At 35.4% G+C, this 22829-nt stretch overlaps 1 protein-coding gene across 2 annotated transcripts; it reads left to right on the top strand.

Moving 5' to 3' along the window:
• The first annotated feature begins 1560 nt into the window (after positions 1-1560).
• On the top strand, positions 1561-22562 carry LOC140144220 (uncharacterized). Of its 2 annotated transcripts, none has more exons than XM_072166038.1 (15): positions 1561-1789; positions 6802-6918; positions 7803-8027; positions 9035-9139; positions 9708-9950; positions 11364-11450; positions 12205-12422; positions 12858-13041; positions 14159-14263; positions 14696-14856; positions 15533-15655; positions 16343-16454; positions 17955-18051; positions 18719-18818; positions 19655-22562. In XM_072166038.1, exons 1-15 carry the CDS (start codon positions 1717-1719, stop codon positions 19865-19867), a joined length of 2163 nt encoding a protein of 720 aa, XP_072022139.1. In that variant the 5' UTR covers positions 1561-1716; the 3' UTR covers positions 19868-22562. The 2 variants fall into 2 exon arrangements, with proteins under 2 accessions (XP_072022139.1, XP_072022138.1); XM_072166037.1 differs by having other exon boundaries at positions 12202-12422.
• Positions 22563-22829: the final 267 nt, after the last annotated feature.

The raw sequence follows: 22829 nt of genomic DNA, 5'->3' as shown, positions 1-22829 counted from the left end.
TATTCATGTATTCAGTCAGCACTTTGTAATGTAATCATATGTTATATATATTCTATAGTGTATTATACATGTATATACAAAATGCAACGATATCTTTATTTTTTTAAATATAGACCCCAACTCGTCTATTTTTTGACAAACTTAAATCATCTTACCAAATTTATCGAAGTAAAATGCCGCTAATTAAGAGTTTTACAATAATTTCCTGATTTAAAAGTAATGTGTAGGTGTATAAAATGTACATTATTTTTTATAAATACCAAAGCAAGGGCATTGCGACTGAAGTTGCATGGCATTTCGCTGGGTTTAAATACGCATATTACTAAGAGAGTATGTTATAACATTGTATAATGGTGAAAGAGGGGTAAAATCATATAATTGCAAAATATGTAAATCAATTATGAAACAATTATTGCTGAATATGAGTATTAAAACTAGACAGCCGACAAATCTTTGACAGTTGTAGTGATTCTTTTTCCTAATTTGTGATGTGGAATCAGAATAAAGGACATTCCGCTCTCTATCCCATTCAATTTCTGTATTTACATAACTGGTAACAAATCGACGACAATAACAAATTGAATAATACTACAATGACAGGTTACTTCGGGTGACAAATAACTTAGTGAACTTCCCTTTTGGTATATTCGTATCATGTGCATTAATTTCCGTCAAATTTTGATTTGGTTATTCTTATTCCATAATCATGATAATGCTGAAATAATATTAGTAATATCCCAGAATTTCAAAAAGCCTTCCAGGAATGCCGTGTCCATATTACAAACACCACACAAAATCAAATTTTAAATTTGTCCTTTTTCTTGTTTACAAAAAATTAAATCACAAAATGTTTTTTATTGATTTTCCCCCAAAATTAGTGTGTTTACACCAAATTCGTGTTTATAGTTAGATTCCTTGATTCATTTCATTTCCAAAAATGTATACTTTTACATATTATATACATTCAAGTATTTTCTGTATTTTGTGTTTGCCTAGTGGTAAGTTAAGTTGTTCATGTTCAATGTTATGACTGGTGACCCATATCACTGTCACCTCGCAAGTTTACTCATTGTACAGTAAATCGTATATATTAGGCCTACTTTACATTTGTCGTAATTGCAATCATTGGGGCGGACAAACAAAATAATTATTCGTGGCAGCTTTTTTTGACTTAGTGATATTGTCTGCTTTGAAAAAAAAAGGTAAGTTGACCAGTGTTCCTTACCCTACTAGATTCCACTGTTTAAAACATATTCACAGTATTTTCTCCCTTTCGTAATTTCAAGATTCTACAGCGATCAAAGACATATATTTTCAGTTCATCTGACAAGCTAATATAAGCCATACCCCGGGTGCAGGACTTTCAAAATGTGGACATTTGAAATAAAAAGTGCGCTTGTGCAGCTTCGTTTTTGTAAAAAGTGGAATACCCCACCCCTAAAGTGCCCCTTTTCGGACGTTTTGATCACTAATATCACCAAAAGAGGACCTTTTGCCATTTTCATTTTCTACCATTTTTGATTGAGGGAGGGGAGGGTAGCAGAAAATGGATATTTTGGACCTAGTTATCAATTTGCATTTTTATGACATAGGCCTAAATTTAATCTTATAATACTTGTTGTTTTGTTTACTTCGTAATGGCTGCCCTGTGCAAAATACACAAGGAAGTATGCGTGCTTATTGAGCCGTGGGTAACACACGGAGGTGACATCAATAATGGCTGCCGCAACTAAGACCTGTTCCAGTGTGCCGGCTCTTATTTTTATATTTGCAGTTTTTACTCTTAAAAGTAAGTATAGTTCAATTTAATTATTATTTATTGGCTCAGTTTCATGTCTTCAATAAAAGATATCTTGAGATCATTGTAGAATAGCACTTTGATATGCTCGCAACATACAATTCTGTGCAGTAAACATTTCGGTAAACATTCCTTTTGCTCTTCTATGTATAAAGGACCCCTTCGGAAATAAGCCTTTGGGCTTAAAGGGCTATCCTGTGATATCTCCTTGCATTGTTTTTTTTATATGTATTATATGTTATTTACCTTAATGCATTTTATATCTAAATTTATTTACCTTGTATTGTTATATGTGCAATATGGAGATACCGAATAAAATCAAATCAAATATAGCAAAGAGGTTTTCCATGTTAAGTATGTACCTTAATATCTGGGTACTTGTGTCTAAATAATTATTTTTGTTGCGCAAAATTATGCGTTTACCAGTACCGCTTATACTTAAGCAAAAGGAAGAAATTTGTCAACTTTGGAATGAACAGACCTTGATAAACATAATGCATTGGTATAGTTTCAAATAAACAAGATTTAACACTGCGATGGGAGACTGAGGGGTTGACTTGATCCCGGGACTTGATATATTTGAGAAAATGCTTGATAAATAGAAAATAGTAGTAGACAAACATGTCACTTATTGAAGTTTTGAAGTTTAAATTAATACTTTTCATTATTATTACCACTACGTATGAATCTGCAATTCTATATCACTTATTGATTGTGTTTCTGCTTCTGCTTTATACTGTGCAAACACCGCCGGTACTTGGTGGTTATAACGCACAGGTCGGTATAAGGTGCGCTTCAGACTCCGTATTGTACGTGCAATATTGTATGTACAATATTTTTCGTGACGTCAGAAAGTATTGCACGTACAATAAAAAGTATGTACCGGGAAAATATATATTTTGCCACAATCATTGGTTGCTTAATTGATACGGAGTTGCCAAATTTCTAAGAGTGGTAAATTTAGTGCAGTGTTCGTGCACGGAATGATGAACAGTTTTTTTATGTCTTCTTGTATTCAACTGTACTTGAATTATTACATAATCAATGGGCACCTTTAAAGTTAATAATATTAATACTGATATTAATATTTAAAAAAATATTAAAATTGCAATGATAATATAAATGGCACATTCAGTTCTTATTCATTTATTTATTTATTTATAGATTTATTTATTTAGGCCTATTTGTTTATGTATTTATTTATTGATTGATTGATTGATTACTGATTGATTAATTGATTTAGAGATTCATATATATTTAGTCATATATTGATTTAGTCAGTTTCTTAAGTATTATTTGTAGACCTATGTATTTATTCTGGTTTTGATTTTATTGATATTGATATTTTTATTATTTTTTTAAGTTTTGGCATAGCATTTGTTACATTATAACACGTTGTGTTATGAGTTTGCAACACCTTTTTACATGTTGATATCGGTGAGGCATGTTATGATGGTGTATGTTATAGGCCTACCTATGATCATCACAATACATCCATAAACGTGTTAATGCAGTAACCGTAGCTTTATAGGGGCACGGGAGCCCCCCCACTTGCTCTGAATCTCATAAAATCCATAGGAAAACTGCCAAAAACGGCTTGTTTCCCCCCCCCCTCATCAGACCCGGATGCAACGCCTTCTATACTTTTTCATTAATTATAGGCCTATTAATAGTAATGCGTGAGATCTTAAAAAGTAATATCCGCCTTTATTTCCTTCTTTTTGAAATGATATACTCGTTACAAAAAACAAATCAGCATGGAAAACATTTTTTTTCGTCAGAGGCAGATATTTGGTCTAATCAGTGTAAGCTACAAAATAGACGATCTTTTAAAATCATTTTTAAATGGCTTTTTTTTCAACCTTATTGTTTGTATTTGTAATGTTCACACAATCTGACAATGTCCCAACTTATACATAATGTGAATCGAGCCATTTAACATGTGCTTGTAGGACAACGATTTTGAATTAAACATGTTAATTGTGATATCTTAATTCCCTAGAACACCACAGTTAAGCGTCCGAATTGTAAGTGGGTTTTCTTTTATTTTACCTCATTATTTCGTTAAAAGTACTCGAAAACCCTCCTAAGAGTTGTTACTAATAAATATTTCATAATTTTGGGCAAAGAATAGCCAAATAGTTGACCGAAATCGTATATTTGTACCAATATTTGACTGAAATCGTATATTAGCATTACCGTCCCTTCGTGGCTTTATTGCAAGCCAAATTGCTGCTAATGTGAAACGAGATTACTTGAAATATATATTTCAGAGTTGAAAGAGTTTCAGCTATACGAACATATTTCTGAAAATGTCTCTCTGATTGGTTGATTGTCAAGAGGATTACGGCATCCTCAAAGCCTCCTGCTGTTATTCTCTATTCGATATCTATTATAGGACCGATCTTTTGAAATCCATACAAGCGTGTCAAATGAAATAGTCTCGAATCATAATTTGTGCACGATACAACGTTGATAGGCCTACCGTATGTCAGATTTCGGAATTTTATTGAAAATAGGCATAAATTACATTGAACAGGTTGAATGCTGGCAAAAGTAGACAAAATAACTATGGGTCGAATTTACATTAATCAATGTCCTGGGCCTGGGTAACATTTAGGACTCCTTCGCATTCTAAAACAATACTTCACCAAATGTCCTTGCTTTCATTTTCTCATTTAATTTGTTTTAATTTTAATTAATTTCTTTATCCACTGGCTCTGTGGTAAATCCGGCGGTATTCATGGTATTGCCAAATATTTCTCGTCCGTTATCCGTGTTAATCTATTTATTTATTAAAATCCTGTAATCATATAGGCCTAGTGTATTTGATAACAAAGTTGTTTTTATTTTTGATTGGAATTTGGGGTTCCATAGATTTACAAGTGGTCTGTTTTTACACGATTTCATATATAAAATATGTTTGGGCATGGCGGAATTAGTATATGATTAAAAATAGACATACTCTTAGGCCCCTTTTTTAATGTTTGTACATTATTAATATTAATATTAATGTACAAAATGCAAACGAATGTATATATATTTGATTGTTTTGTAAACATTAAATTTGATGTTTACTCATAATTATGTCTGGAAAGTCAGGGATAAAACTAAGGAGTATCGGTATTTAGTTTCCTGAGAAAGTGGATCAGATGAGCAGTGAGTAAAAACATTCCCTCTAAATGTTTATTTTATGTTTATTTGTTAATGAATTTATTAGGCCTACTGGTAAAGTGCAGAAAAAACCCAAACGCACTCTAGGATTTTTCATCAGCAGCAGTAGAAATTTCTCTTGCATAGATTTTCGGGTGACCTCGCTTGGATTTAGCAAACAATGAACCGTCAGGGTTATAGCGCGTTATTTAATCTGATTCAACTCGTCGTGGCACGTATATTTATTGGACGTGCAATACTTTTTGACGTCACGAAAAATATTGTACATACAATATTGCACGTACAATAAGGAGTCTGAAGCGCACCTAACGCACAGATCGTCAATGTAAGTTTTCAAGCTACTTTGTTTCAATAAAATCGGTGGTCTACGAGCGCCAGCGATGACATGGCCAATTGCGTAAAGTGGTCCTAAAACAGATGGGTCACTTTCGTGTCTTTGTGACTGAATTGAGAACTGAATGTTGAGTTGAATTATGAACCATCTGGTCGGTGCTCTTAAGATGGTTAATTTTCAACAATGGAACATTTGAAATGGTATTTTAATTTACAAATTTGAAATAAATATCGTATTATTTATTTACTAATGTCAATTAAGTGAAAGAAAAACATAAAAACCTTTGCTTTTGTTTTGAAATATCTGACGGTAAACATGAAAATTCGTTTGATACGTGCGAACATGTCAAAAAGTGACCCAACTCGGGTGATTAATTAAAATAGGGCATAGCGTTTGAACCTCTACATGGAAATAAACCAAGTTAAAGCCTTCTGATTCTACTGCATCAATTTTACGCAATGCAAGCTAATTTATAATAAATGTTTTCTGGACGTTTTATGGCGTTTGAGCCCAAACTAGTAAAGAAACCAAGTAAAGGCATGATGCAGTCATGTCTACAGTAGAATTCATCTCGACCTTTGCAGGACTTAAACCCCATTGAAAGCTATTAAACCAAGATAACACTCATTGAAACAGCTCAACTGATTAAATCGGATCTTCTCTGGTTGTGCACAAGTGTCTGTTTTACATGTGCGACATCGCAATAAAGCTGGTATTATAGCTTCAGTTGGGTAGCCGATTATAAAGGAAACGGAAGGAAACAATGGTATGTGGAGCTTTGTTCACGAAATGAGACAATGACCTGCTTTTTGTTAACCAGCATTCTTGAAAATGAGCAACATAATGATTGTTGACTTAACACGGTTTGGAAATAATTTCTTCATATTTTTGGTGTTATCTGTCGTTTACATATCCTTCCTAAAACACAAAAGTGCGACCCTCTCCAAGCACCTAAATTAGCTAAAATTTAGGACATGTTACAAAACTATATTTTCTAGAATTTCATAGAATAGTTTAAATGTAGCTTGTACCGTTTTTGTGGCATCCTTCAGAACGGAGCGGTCCGTTACCAATATAGCTCAATATTTTCGGTCAAATCTCCATTCAATAAACACGGGGAGTTGGCTAGCTATGAGCTTTGCCCTCACTCATATTCTACGAAAGTGCGACCCCTTCTGAACATCTAACCTAGCTGTAATTTTAGGTCATGTTAGAGAAATATATTTGCTAGAAGTTTGGAGAATAGTTAAAATATTGGCTGGTTATTTTTCACACAGTGATGTTAACTAGTCAAGTGCCCATTCTTCCAACATACATCATTTGTAGAGGTCACGCGTCAATGGTGAGAGCACTGTGTATTGTGTATAGGAAAACGGACAGTAACTGCAGTTTGGTTTTCTGTTAGCCAAGATGTTATACAAGTCCACTGCATAGGCCTATAACTTTGTTGCCACTCTTCTATTTTTGTTTATCAAGTAATTTTTCTTGCATAAAGTTGCAGCAGCAGTGCCAATGCTGGGATTTTCGTCAACACAGATAACAGGAGTTGAAGGTGGCCAACTTGTACTAGATATTGCACGTACCGGTGATGTGCAATTTACCAGCAGTGTTGGTACGTATTATTGGTCGAGATATTACCATGATTTGTGGGCCGAGATATTACGATGATTAGGCAAAAACATTTAATATTTTTTGTATAATATCCAATGTAGGCTCTATAGCCTAATGCAACTTCTATTTTAAAATACTTTTTGTGCGTGTTGAGGTTCAGAAAAAGGAAGCGGCGGCTATAACACGATATACTAGCGTAATAATAATTGTTATTAGAGAGATTGCGATGTTCCATACGCAGCACGTGGACCGTTTTTACGTACGTTAATACGGTATTAAATATTGCTAGTCTCGGTTCCAAACTTGATTGTGCTCATTCGTCACGAAGGAGAACACGGCGCCTGGAACAAAGACTATAGCTACTATAATATCTGATCTAGGTCAATAGAGGGCATAGTGATTGATAAAATAATGGTGAGCTCAGGCTACCGAGCCTCTGCCTAATTCAAACAGCACGCTTTTGATTTTGACTAAAAACCAAGGTTAACATGCTGCTTAAACTTAATAGTATTTTTGTGCTCCCCAAATACTATAGTTGCCCAAAAACATATATTTTGGTAGATTAAGGATCATTACATCCATACATCATGACTTTACTTTCAAAATGAGACTTTATCGTCCTGAAAATTGGGCGCGTTGCATGAACTTCGACATGAGGTAAAATCAGCATATTTCAACGTAGCATTTCCGGCGGACCATAGCCCTAACCACCAAGAAATTGATGTTCCCTCCCCCTCCAGGGCGTAGGCCCCCAACGTTCATATAATTTGTATTGACTTTTTTTTTTATTAATTGTGTTAACATCATAATCATTCCAGTAAGTGCGGACTTGAAGAAGAAAATATACCGTATATCATAAATCACAATATTATCTTCATTTTACAGAAATTCAAACTGTCGAAAACACGGCTGTGGAATTCGAGGACTTTACTATTTCATCGAATCAAATCAGTTTTGCGTCAGGTTCAAGTACTGGTACACAAGTAGTTGTGAGGTTATTGGATGATAACCGTCATGAGCAGAGGGAGGAGTTTACTATTCAGCTAGTTAATCCGATTGGAGCCACTATAACAAGTGGTACCGCTATGGTGACGATTAAAGATAATGATGGTATGCACCCCTCACTACGAAATAAAGGTTCTAAAAAGGTTGTAAAGTTGTCCTCTCAGGAGAACCCTTGGAGGTTCTCTAGAACCAAAAATGGTCCCAAACCATCGAAAATGGCCCAAAATGTGACAGCAACGTTTTCGGTTCTTTAGAGAACCTTTAAGAGAACCTTTAAGGGGTTCTCCAAAATTAAAGAACCTTAGCTTTTTTAGAGGTTCAAGAGGGAGGGTTCTCCTGAGAGGACAAAAAGGTTCTATTTAGAACCTTTATTTCTTAGAGTGCATTGCTACAGTGGAAGCATTTTAATAACGCCAAATTAATTAGTGGAGAGCGTGGCAAAGTGGTTAGGGTAGTCCTACTCGACTCTGGTACATGAGGGCCCCGGTTCAATTCCTGGTAAGACCCGCTTGCGCCATGAGGTATTGACCGATTGTGGGAAAAATCTGAGTTTAAATTTAATTTATAGCATTATATGTCTATAGATTAAACTCCGAATTCACCACTGTCCCCGTTGAACATTTAGAATTGGATAAATGCCCCCCCCCCCTTGAACCATAAAAGTTCTCCGTCCTTCGGAGAGGACGTTAAGCTGTCGGTCCCTTGTACAGAGAACCACACATGTACATTACATGTCCCAATTTGTCCCAGGAGTGATTGGAAATCACAATTTAGTGCTGAAATGCTAATGTAGGTAAGATGAAAATGCTGATGGAAGCGACATCGGCAGCATTTCATAAAGACCCTCAATAGAAATAAACTTCGCAGAAGTTTTCTTGTGTTGTTTAGGACCATAAGGTCTGAAAAAAAAATTAATACTTTATTGACATCAAAGGTGAACATACAGATTCAGAGATTTGTCTTTTTTCATGATGCACAAATTGTATGCATATTCTCGATCTAGGGACGCATAAATGAGCGGACTTTCATAATTAAAATATGCTTATTCCCGAAGTTAAGTTCCTATTTTAAAACTTTACGTCACAAAGTTGTTGTTTTCTTATTGGTTACAGAGTTATACGGTTTTGAGAAAACTGAATATGAGTTCAACGAGAAGTCTGGCGTTGGTGAAGTGTTCATTACGAGAGAAGGAGAACTGACGAAGAGTGCTAAAGGTCGTAAGTACTATATATACATCTTGCCCCTGAGGAAGACTGGCCGCTGTGATATTTAAAATGTCCTTTTCGTCAAATTTGTAAGCCCTATCCCCTTCCCACTGTCTAAAATTTAAATTTACGTCATCGTCGTCATTGTTGCCATCGTCGTCGTCATCATCATACACTCTTAAAACACACGTAGTAGTCAACTTTGCACCTTACCCTTAAATTGTTGCCCAATTTTAACCACAAAAAGGGTCAACATTTGACCACAATTTATGGGTAAGATGCATAGTTAACTTCTAAGTGGTCAATTTTTACCACGTTATTATTAAGTGTAAACTCTTAGAAAAACGGGTTCTTGGCTGTCCTGTATGTAAACCCCGCAAATGAGAAAATGTTCTTGAAAAATGAAAGAACCCCAAAATGGCATTTCCAGAAACTTTTCCAGGTCTGAAGATTTCTTTCTTTCCAGAACCCTTTTCAGTTCTTTGTAAGTATTTAAGGTTCCACATACAGAAGAGCTCAAGGACCATTTTTTCTAAGAGTGTAATAATGATTAATTTCTAAGCATTCATAATCATTTCAGTTTTAATTGTGGAAGATGAAACAGCGAAAGGTGGCTCAGATTTTCAATACACAAATACATTCCCAGAGTATAATTTCCAACCGCTAAGTGGGCGCGCTTCTGTGATGTTTGCCCTTATTGATGATGGTATAGCAGAAGGGACGGAGACCTTTAAACTAACCCTAACTGCGCCAACAGATACTGGAACCATTGATGATGGCAGGAGATACGCAACTGTTAGAGTTAGAGATGACGAATACATAAGTATGTACAGATTCCATTTTGTAGCACAAGTAAATAATAATAATTTGTCGGCATTTTACAGCCTGTCTCAAAAAAAATTGTGCAAGTAAAAAGCGCCCTCTATTGCAATTAGCAAATGCCGTTGTGACATGATGCTTAAATCAACGTCAAGGGCGCAGTCTTAGTTCTCTAATGCCGTTTGTCCTGTTCAATTTGCTTGTTTTAATCTCGAGATATGTTTAGTTAACCACGAAAGGGTAAAATGACATTTGTGCCACTTTTACTAGGGATGAGGGCTGCACATGTAAATCAATGATAGCTGATGTTGATGCGTCTAATGCACTCAACCTTCGTGGCTAGTGCATAAGACGCATCAACATCAACCCGCATGCATTATTTTGTCTAATGTCACTCCCAACAAATAACACGCGTTCATTAACCTATATAAGATTGCAACATTTGTTTGTCGTTTAACATGTCTTGAGTGACAAAGAATATAGTATTTACCATGATAAAATCATTGGCATGCACATGCATTTAACTTTACAGCAGAATGTGAAATATCTATTTCTCTTTTAATCTGTTTTAAGTGGAAAAGGATAATCATATAATATCTGTATCATGATATGATGATAAAACAGTAAAAACAGTAAAAACTATTTTATTGTTGTATAATTGATGCGTTCTTTTGATTTCACGAAGTAACTAACTCTTGATCAACTTGATGCTATCGTTGATTTACATGTACAGTATGCCTAGTAAAAGTGGCACAATTGTGATTTTACCCTTTCGTTGTTAACTAAACATATCTCGAGATTAAAACAAGTAAATTGAATCAAACAAACGGTATTTGATAGCTAAGACTACGCCCTTGACGTTGATGTAAGGATCATTTCACAACGGTATTTTCTAATTGCCATAGAGGGCGCATTTTACTTGCACAATTTTTTTTTGAGACAGGCTGTATAGCACCTTTCCAACTTGTTCCAAGCACTTTACAACAATTTATTATGCTGCCACTGAAACATATACCAGAATAATTTTGTTTCTACAAGGGCACAATTGGAGTGCAGCACCTCTCAGCACGTTGATTGTAATAATCCCTTAGCAGCTTCCCATTACACCTGGGTGACGTGGAGGCAAATGATGTAAAGCGCCTTGCTCAAGTGCCCACCACGATGGCACCGCCGGGGTTCGAACTCGCAATCCGCCGATTATGAGTCGGAGCCCGTCCAACTGCTCCACCGTGCATGCCCCTAATAAAGGATTGGAGACCTCTCTATAGGCAAAAAGAGAGGAAGAGAAGGAAAAGAACTCATGGCTCTTGTTTGAAAAAATATTATTGTAACTATACTATGTCATAATACAATTGTTTGACCGGCAAATTTCAGACAGACCATTTCGTTTTAAATAATTACATTTCTTTTGTGATAGCACAATTTCCGACAACTGTTACCATAGCTACCACATCTGAGTCCACAAATGCTACGATTTGCAATGGAGACGATGACAACTGCCATGGTATGTACATATCTTAAAATAAACACCTACCAATAAGTAATCAACCCCCACCCCATTATAAAAGACCATTATTCGAAAACAGTTGATTGTATGCCAAATTTGGGACATGCATTCGAAGCAGAATTATTTCTGCGCATTATGACACAAAAAAGGATACATGCAATTAGAGCTGAACTGATTTCCTTCAATGGATACTGAATACAAGGCAATATGATTTTACTGCAACCTTCAAATCTTGGGTTACGTTCATTCAAATGTATGCTGCGGCATCAATATCGGGAACATTGCAGCAAACGAGGTATATAATAATTCTGCTTCGAATGCATATCCCAAATTTGGTATACGATTAACCGTTTTGGAATGATGGTAATTCCTGAAGGGGGTAATTACTTGGTAGGTGTTTACATTCTTATAATGCTTAAATACTTCAGTGTTATTTTTGGTTGAATAAACGCATCAAGATCGGTACAGTAAACTCAGTAAACAATATTTATGTTTTTATTTGTACCAGTACTTGCAGTTACCTAGTGCAATTTGACACTGGCAACTGCCACTAATACATACATCTAGATTTGCCATTTGGGTTTTTCTTCTTGTAATTTTCTTGATACTGTTGCAGAAACTCATCGTAAAGCAGAAAGTGAGAAAGTTGATACTGTCCTTCATCTCTGTTCATGGCGGAACCTCTTCCTTAAGTATTTCTATATTTTTATATAGACTCATTTAACGTTGTTTTATTTATTTTTGATAGCAGATAATGAATATCATGAAAGTCTGGATATGACCACCACCATCATCATCATCGTTAGTGCTAGTGTAGCCGGTGTCATCATTCTCATAGTTCTTATTGGTTGTATTTATAAGAGACGCAAGATTAAACAAAACCACCGATCGTCATCTGCTGCTTACATCGTAAATAACAATGACTATCACCAAACGGGTGACATAGAAAACCAAGACCTAGAACTACAGGCAAGTATGATCTTTTACTGGATCGTAGACAAATTTAATAAATCCTTTGATAATAGTAAAATTTAAAAAAAATGCGTTGCATGCGCCTGAGCAGATTTTCCTAATAAAAATAGCGATTCTAAGTCCTAGGTAATTCCTTGTAAAATGTGGTATTTAATTTGATTAACATTTGGTATACTTATGATTAATATATATATTTGAATAGAAGTGTCTCAGAATGAGAATAAAGGTTTTGTTTTTAGCCGCTGTCGTGCATCTATCGTCTAATATAACACATGGCATCATTATTTTGGCATAAAGCAACTCGGCTTCGTCTCGTTGTTTTACTCAGAAATGATGTCACCCTGTTATATGAGACGATCGATGCACGACAGCGGCTAAAAACAAAATCTTTATTCTCCAACTATCAAATGGTTTGTTTTCTGTTCTTTTTAGGAACCACCAAGGCCGTCAATGTTAGTATCGATAGAAGAGAAGTCATTGTGTGAGTTAGATAGATCTAGTATCACCTTGCATGACGTAATTGGCAGAGGGGCGTTCTCTCAGGTCTATTTGGCCACAGCTACTGGTATTGAAGCAGGTCAACAATCTGTTGAAGTGGCTGTCAAAGTTCTGAAAGGTACACCATCTATATATAATAAATTTCTACTTCTTTGCGGTTCAGAATTGAATTATTTTTTGCCATTGTCGCTGTCATCAGCGGTCAACGAATAGCGCAGGGCAAGCAATTCACATAAGTACGGTTTATCAGCATTATGATATTCATCAGTATGCGGAAGTTCCGACGACGTAGCAAGTTTGAGCCATCCATGTTAACCCCGGTTTGAGCCATGTTAACCATGGTGTAAGCCATGTTAACCCTGGTTCAAAGCCATGTTAAGCCCGATTAAGCGCAGGTATGATTTGTTGTAATCTGTTACCGGTATTCATCATTAGAGCCTTTGCGGAGTCACGACAATATTTATATATATTATTTCCTCTCAGACATAGTTTCGAGATGTAAAATAATGCTATTTAAAAAGTCATCCCAATTTAATGCGATGGACGGATACATGTTAACAAAACTAGAGAGCAGTGTCCAATAATGTCTGACTTAGGTTGCAAATTTTGAGTTGCAATGAAGACGACAGATAGTTCATACTGTATACCATACACATTTGAAACTCTTAATGTCGTTTCATGAACAATACATTACATTAACGGTTGTTTGATTGCATATAAAACTGAGTCATTTTAAAGAAAAGTTGAGCAATGATGGCGCTATTTATCTTAAATCTTGTTTGCATATTTTCAAGGGGTACACACTTGTAAGAGGGTAGTAGAACATCAGCAAATAGACTAACAAATGACAAGAGAATTTTCAAAAACTTTTTATCATGAAATGTAAGGTACCGTATAACTCATATCATTTGGCTAATTTAAATATAAAATGTATGTAAATAGCGCCCTCAGTTTCCACACAAAAGTACAATTTACAGAATAAAAATTACCACAAAAAAGGAGAAAAAGATGAATAATCTGATATAGAAACTAAAATATATGATAAAAGTTGCTGCAAAATAGATGTTGGTATTAGCTTTTGGTATTATTCAGGTCTAGAATTGAAAATTATATGTTTTGTTAAAAAATCAATGAATGATCACATCAAACAACCGTGCATTTGCTTGTCGCTATACCTGCCCGTGCCATTTGTATACATGTATAATCTTTCATTATATTCAAATATCTTGTTTCAGATTTCGAAGTCAAAACGGTTGAGTTCATGAAAGAGCTGAGCTTCCTACAAGCTTTAGATCCACACCCGAATATAATCAGATTCATAGGATGCTGTACGTTGGAAGGTAAGAGCAGTAGCGTAGCCGGGGGCTATCCGTCTTGATCAGCAGGGAGGGAGCATTCGGCATGAATTGTAAAAAAGTGACTGAAAAGAATAAAATATGGGTTATTTTGCCATAATATGGGTAGACATGTCCCCTCTGACCCCTAGGATCGATGCTCATAATGATCTTACCAAATTAATCAAAATCATGATCATACAGTGGCTTTGGGAGATTTCAGGTTTGCTAAAAACTTTAGCAAACCTGAAAATATTTAGCAAAAAATAGGTAAAAGCGGTCATAAGTTTTGCTCGGTATATGATCAGAGTTTATTTACCTGAATTATTTGGGGGCTGAAGGATATTAGAGCCACCCTACACAAACCCAAATGGTGGGTGGAGGGGGACTAGCCCCAGTAAATACTCATAGTTGTAGCTTGTTTCTATCGTTTTATAGAGCCATTCTATTTAGTGTTTGAATACGCACCAGAAGGAAACCTGCGAGAATACCTTCACTTGGTTAGACAGGAGGGAGATGACAAGGTATTGAAACCGGCACAGCTTGTCAAATTTGCCCTGGATGTTTCGAAAGGAATGGAATTCATCTCATCCAAGAATGTAAGTTGTTCAAGATTGCGCCAGAGATAGTGTCTCTTTTTTGAACAGTCCAAATATGGGGGGAGGGGGGTAATATCTTTTCAGTATCATAGTTTTCCGGTCAACTCCACCTTGTCCGACTGATGAGACAAGCTTCAGTCCAGTTGGTCCGAGTATTTCTGTCCATTTTAGCACTAAAAACTGGATATCCAGTAGGTTCGAGTATATATCTATCCATTTTAGCATTAAACCTGGATATTATTACGCGCTTCGAGCAAATGTGTTCCAGTAAAGTAATTAGAAGTCGGACATCAGTACGATTTCACAGTGTTGTTGGATATTTTGTGTATTATCGGGCTGTCCAGCTCAACCTACTCGGCAGAATATTACCTGGGGCAAGAAAATAGCATAACAATTGTCCCACCGACGATTAATGATAAAGCCTTCAAGTTCCAATGGCGAGTTATGGCAACGCCGCGCCAAGCCCCGCGAGGAAGTTAAAGGTAATCAATGTTCCAGCCTGGACTGATACGTGGAAAAATATTTTTTTTGAGTCATGCAACTAAAAGCCAGCAGTTAGGACCCTTTCCTTAAACACGTAATATTATAGTAAGACGAGGGCAATGGCGCCGATCATATTCTTAATCTATGAGGCCTTTGATCATGTTAATAGCGTACCGTATCTCTTTTTTCACAGTGCGTTCATCGAGACTTAGCGATAAGAAATGTCTTGCTCGGGGAAGGCAAATTATGTAAACTGAGTGATTTTGGGTTAGCAAGAGACATGGAACAATACCACCAATACTTCTCTCAATCAAGTGTAAGTAAAATATAATATTTTAGGTTAGCAAGAGACATGCAACAATACTTATCTAAATCAAGTGTAAGATAACTAAGTGATTTCGGGTTAGCAAGAGGCATGGAACAATACCACACATTTTTCTCAATCAAGTATAAGTGATTTTGGGTTAGCAAGAGACATGGAACAATACCACCAATACTTCTCTTAATCAAGTATATATGTGACATGATCTGATCCATGGGGGCCAAAGGAGGCATTTTTAAAAATTTAGTTACTGTAATTATTACATTATACATGTACATACAATGCGCTATCATTTACTGAAAACACCAAAGGTCTAGCTTACTTGGTTCTAAAATTATGAAGTTTTTTGATGTCTATTTCCTTATGTATTTGATTGTTTTTGCTCCATATTTTGACCTTTATCTCAGTTTCAAATTTGCCGCCTTTGGCCCCCATGGGCCAGATCGTGTCACATATAAGTAAACTGAGTGATTTTGGGTTAGTAAGAGACATGAAACAAATTATCACCAACACTTCTCAAAATCAAGTGCAAGACTAGTAAACTGAGTTATTTTGAGTTAGCAAGAGACATGGAACAATACCACCAATACTTCTCTAAATCAAGTGAAGTAAACCGAGTGATTTGGGGTTAGTAATTGTAAGTAAATGTATCTTTTGAAATTGGAATTATTTTGTTTCTAGTCTAAGCTCCCAGTACGATGGATGGCTCCGGAGGCGATAGAATACAATATGTTTACTATCAAGACAGATGTCTGGTCCTTTGGAATAGTTCTATGGGAACTAGTAACTATGGGTGAGTTTAGAATTTAAAATGCTACGGGAAATAATGTCCTTAAATTTTTTACACCAGTGTTCTAACAGTGTTTAAGACATAAGGTCCGATTTCTCAAAGCTTGGCTAATGGTCAGGCTTCCCAGCAAACACAAAAACGTTTTAAAAACGTTTTAAGTAAGTTATATTTTGGCTTTTGGTTTAGGTAAAAATGTTTTAATAACATTAAAATGTCGGGTTATATAAAGGCTATGATAACGTTTTAAAACGTTTTGTATGAATACAACAATATTTTTAAATGTTTTCAAAAAATATTATTGTAAACTGTTTTTGCAAACATTATATTGTGTCAATACTTAAATAACATTATGTTAAAATATTTCAACCCAGTAAACACAGAAATGTTCTTGAAATGTTTTTTTCAATAACATTTAAATGTCGGGTTATATAAAGGTCATTAAAACGTTTTTAAAACGTGATTGAAAATATTTTGGGCAAACATTTTTCGCAAAATATTTTTTCAACCCCAAAATAACATTTTGTTTAGAATGTTTTGTATCAAGTTTTCAAGAATGTTTTTGGAATGTTATTAAAACGTTTTTATACCCCTTATATAACCCGACATTTAAACGTTTTCTGTTTGGTTTGCTGAGCAGTAGATTATCAAAAAATGTTTTTTAAGGTTATGAAAACGTTTTATAATCTTAATATACCCTTTAATATACCCGACATTTAAACGTTTTCTGACAACCTTTTATAACCTTTTGCGAAAGATGTCGAAAACGTTTTGTGTTGCTGGGGCTTCCTAAGCCAGCAGCCTCTCACTATCAATATGAATGGATCCATTTTACTAATTTATCTTTGTAAGCACGTGTATATAGAACCAATTGGATTTCATCCTGATGGCTTAGGAAGCCTGAACACTATATCCATGATTCGAGAAACCGGCCCAAAAAGACAAATACAATTCATACCGCACCAAAAATGTATATATTTCACATTAGATGACTCCATGTCGCGGTATTTTCATAATATAATATTCTGAAGCATCATAAATTAAGACCACAAACCTAAATGCAACACCTTAGTATTATTTATTACCTTTACACACGGTACATGCCCGATCGAATCATAGGCAGGCTAGCAAAATCAGGGTTTGTCCGTATCCATCATATGATTAGTTGTACCTTAATTAGTTATTGTTGTTGGGCAGAATGGACTCTTTCAGTTGAATTCCATACATCCTCTATATGGAAGACATGACCATAATCTTCCACACAGGGAGTATAATATAAATTGTAAATGGATTCACCCATTCAGGAAAACCCATCTGAAAGTCCCACTCCCGATGTCAACGGTTAAGGTTATGTTTTCCAAAGGCGGATTTCAACTGGAACAGCCCAAGTCATGAGAACGTTCAGGACTCGATTTCAGGATTCACGAGAAATTACTACAGCTTAATGAATGCAATTAATGATTATACGACATTTTCTCTTGTTATTATTGTACGCAATATAAACAGGTGCCCACCCTTATGCTGGACTTAATGGAGTAGAGGTGAGAAAGATGCTTCAGAATGGAGAACGCCTGGAGAAACCTCGGCATTGCAGTGATGACATGTAAGGAAATGGCTGCATACACTCTTAGATTGTGAGAATCAATCGGTGCATACGCGTTAGAACAATACCAGGAGCATAATTATTGTTGTTTCGTATACATTCAGTTTAAACATGGCCTGTAGCAATCCATTGTTTAAATGACACTGTCTTTTAAGTTGGATTGAATTGTGGCATGAGGCAGCATTTGCTGTTAGCTGCCCCGTTGATTTCAAGGTAGCGAACAGGTAATACGATAGATTGATGATAAAGTTAGTATTGAGTCTGTCTTGCTGATTCTGGTGACATAATGATGCACACCCCCCCCATTTGGAAAAGTATACAAAAAGTCCCAAGATCTGGGAATTTGCGAGCGTAGGTTTTTTACGCTTTTTTGGACAAAAAAGGTCCACATTTTTGTCCACCTTTCACAAAATAGCCCCCCCCCCCCCCTGTAAAAAGGTCCACTTTTTCAAAATTAGCACCCCTCAAATAAAATCCTGTGTACGGGCCTGATACCAAGCATGCATACTGCCGGGCAAAGATCACGACTGTTTACATGAGTATGACGTGGCATGTCAGGTCAAGCTGCTCAACAGAATTAGTAATGCACACAATGATACAAATGTGCAAGAGTTGAGAGAAAACTAAAGCTTTTTTTGGAACGATTTTATTTATTAACATTATATAGGTACCAATTCATGTTGAAATGCTGGGATGACAACCCGAAGAACAGGCCAGACTTTGATGACGTATGCAAGCAACTTGAAATCATGTTAGCAGATGCTAAGGTGAGAGATTATTGTAAAGAATATAGGCGGCGTTAGACACCCCCCAAAAAAATTGTTTATGTGAGGTTCGACTCACCTAAAATCATAATAGAAGAAAACATAAAGCAATAATTAGTTTTACCCCCTGCATCTTCCTTTTTGCGCGCAAAAAGTACCAGTAAAACCAGAACAACATATACTCGCCCGACCCCAATTAAATTTGAATGTTTCCCACCGCCATTGTTAAAGTAAAGAATACCTAGTCTATACCGTAAGTATCTAAATATCCTATTAAATTCTATAACGAATTAACGATTGGAAACACACAGCTTAACAGGTTATTGCAGAACCATTTTCAGTTCTTTGTAGAACTATTAAATGTTCTACTTTATATACGTGACATAAAAGCCTTTGGAACTTTTTCCTCAAACTTTCCGTCTCGATAATATTATTGGCCTCAACTCAACACTCTTTAGAAAAAGGGTTCTTGGCTGTCCTGTATGTAGAACCCTCAAGAGAAAAGGATTCTTGAAAATTTAAATAACCCCACAATTGTTGTTTCTGCCCTTTCCAGAAACCTTTTCAGGTCTAAAATGGTTCTTTGTAACCTTTCCAGAACCCTTTTCTCTTCTTTGTAGAACCATTTATTGTTCCACATACAGGAAAACTCAAGAACCATTTTAGGTTATACTTAGAACCGTTTTGTCTAACAGTGAAGAACCACAAGACCTATGGAAATATATCCGATTATTGGCTTCCTTGACTGATTTCCTATATGTATCCATATGTAATTAAGTTTTGTTAGTTAAATATCTGCACCTCACTCACCTTAATATTACGTTTTTCTTAATGCACAGGGGTATGTCAGAATGGGCGATTTCCACAATGAGAATTACGTGTATTTGGAGCGAAAAGCATGGGCCAAGAGCACCATGGATACATTGCAAATCAACCAACGACAGGCATGGGCCCAGGACACCAAGGACTCATTGAAAATCAACCAAAGAAAGAAGAAAGGACCACGACCAAAACCAAAGCCGAAGAACAAATCACAAGAGCAGGCCCACTAATAATACAAGCGTATATCGAGGCTGAACGCAGAAACAGACAACGAAGGAACCAGAACATTGACAACTTGATTAAACAAAAATTAGACCGTAGGCCTACACTACGAATCAGCCGTAAAGTCATAAGCTTTAAAATGGTATATCATTTGACTTCAAACGATATCCAGAAGCGGGGTTATGGTTTGTTGAACTCTGCTCCTTTAACAAAATGGAACCTTTTTCGGTTCTACGTGTCTCTTTTCCACATTGCTGGTATACAAATATTAACTGTCTATGAGTGTGATGGTCGAAATATAATCACGAGGTGAAAGATGGATTGTTCCATTCCACGAGCCGGAACGGCGAGTGGAATGGAACAATACATCTTTCACCGAGTGATTATATTTCGACCATTACACGAATTTAAGACAGTTAATATTTGTTTTATATCACGCATACATAAATTCTATTACTAAAATACTATTTAAGGTAGGAAATACATTTGTTCATCAACATAACACCATGTTTTGCCGTGATATACTTCACATTTTGGGATCCACCCCATAACTAAATCGGCGAGTCTAAGAGTCCGCGCACGGCTTGGCGCAGGCGCACTACGGCAGACACTGTGATGGTAAAGACTATCACACGGAGAGGGTGATAGTAAAAATGGCAAATGGTAATCAACCAATGAACTGTCTAGAATTTATGTAAGAGTGATATAATAATAAATATCAAACAGCTAAACAGTCATAATATGCGGTCATTTCAAATCATCCCCAAGTCAACAAGGTTCAGGAATGTCCTCTCATTGTTAATTATTGGTTTTATATATACATACCTAGACAAAATACAATGCTTTGTAACCCACCACTTGAACAGGATTTAGCCAAAGCAAACAAAGACTAGAGCTATTTAAGGATTCTATAGAAATAGGTAGAAGATTATTATTCTCTTCAGCAATAGGATTATTGATTGGTTTAAACGGTGTTTGACTCGCACTATCAAATGAGAAACATGTCGCAACAGATTGAGGTACCTATGAATAAGACACATTTTACACTGTAACTCAGAATACAATTTGCCAACTTTACGGCTCATTCGTAGTGTACGGCCACAAATGTTCATAATACTTACTTTAAAAACTGCATGTGTTGTCGTAATGAAGTTCCGCTATATTTTAGAATGCCGGTGGTTGGGTGTTGCGCCGCTGTTGCCGATGATAACCTGAAAGTGGACCTTCACTGTACCAAATGTCCACGTACCCATTGTTATACCAAGTGTGATGTGATGCAAAATCAGTCGGAAGTCGGATATATTGAATTTCAGATATAATTTGGTTGTATATTGCTTTGGGAAGACTTTAACTGTTCATATCTTTTGAACTAAATGTTCAATTTCAATGGGGTTTTCTGCAAAATGTAGCTTTGTAAATGCTTTATACAATCATATAAAAAAATGAAAATATGCCCAACTGGTATGTCTAGTTGTATTTTAATACGTACATGTTAGTAGATTCATATTATTTATTAACGTTTTTCAACCATAACTGTGTTCTGTTTGGTTTCTTTTACCAGGGAAGTGACATATGTTCGTGCTCTGAAATTACTTGTCACATATTGCTATGATTCCAGCTGGGACACACTTTTTATTATTATTATGTTTTGATGAATCCAAGTGTGTGAAAATATTGGATCCAACACATAATAATGATAAAATTGGATGCTTTACGCCCAATATTTATTGGTCGAGCTATGAGTTTTAAAATATTCAATACTACATTAACTATTACAGATAATACGATACACAATTAAATTACTTTAAGCCGTACAAGGAAATTAGATAAAATACTAAATGTAATTAAGAATAATATTATCTTTCACTTTGGTTTTGAAATGCTTGATCGTCTTTATAGTCTTTATATGTTTCTCAAGTGAATTCCACTTAATTGGGCCCGCTGTTTTTAAGGTTTTATGTGCGAAATTCGTTTTAGATTAGGAACTTGGTAATCTTCATTGTTTCTCGTGTGGTACTTGTGCAGAGCACTCTGCGTTACAAAATACTTTTGAAATGCTTCTGGAAGTTGATTGGTAAAATGTTTATACATAAAAGTACTTAATGTTGAATTAAGTACTTTGTAGTTCTGAAAGAGAGGAGCTGAATGACTTAGGTAATGACTATTTGATACAATTCGAAGTGCCCTCTTTTGCAGCTTGAAAAGTTTATCTAAGTATATTTTACAAGTGCTGCCCCATGCTATAATACCGTAATTAACATAAGGAAGTATCAGTGTACAATATAATGAATATAGAATATGCTCAGGTACGAAATGTTTAATTTTGTTAATGATTCCTATACCCTTAGACATGTTTTTTGCAATGTTATCGATATGATTTTTCCATGTCAGGTTCTCGTCAATTGTTACTCCAAGAATTTTTTTTAACTCTTACCAAATTCGTATTATCCAATACAATGTATTCATGAGTCCAGTTGAATAGTTTGATTTGTTATATGATTTCCAATTAATTAAAAAAATTATACCTGGGTGAATTACACAAACTTGTAAATACAAATATCAATCGGAGTTATTCTTATTAATTTAATAATGTGCAGAAAATTATATTATACTAATTTATATTGATTTATAAGCTATAATAACCGTAACCAGAGCTAACGATGTATCACATATTTACATTAAAAAAACCAAGCTATAACACAACCCAAATACATAAGGCGCTCTTCATTCTGGTATAAACAACTCAAGAAATCACATACACCCCTTGTATACATACACCCTACCCACAAGCATCTTATAATAAAGTGACAAATTAAAATGTTAAATTCGTAGATTTATATCAAATTCACGAATTTAATATTGAAATCAAAGATTTGCTATTGAATTCGCGAATTTAATATTGAATTCACAAATTTAATATTGAATTCACAAATTTAATATTTAATTCACACATTTAATATTAAATTCGCA

This window comes from Amphiura filiformis, unplaced genomic scaffold (genome assembly GCF_039555335.1).
Source record: "Amphiura filiformis unplaced genomic scaffold, Afil_fr2py scaffold_45, whole genome shotgun sequence".
NCBI lineage: Eukaryota > Metazoa > Echinodermata > Ophiuroidea > Amphilepidida > Amphiuridae > Amphiura > Amphiura filiformis.
This window is presented reverse-complemented; position numbering and strand designations above follow the sequence as displayed.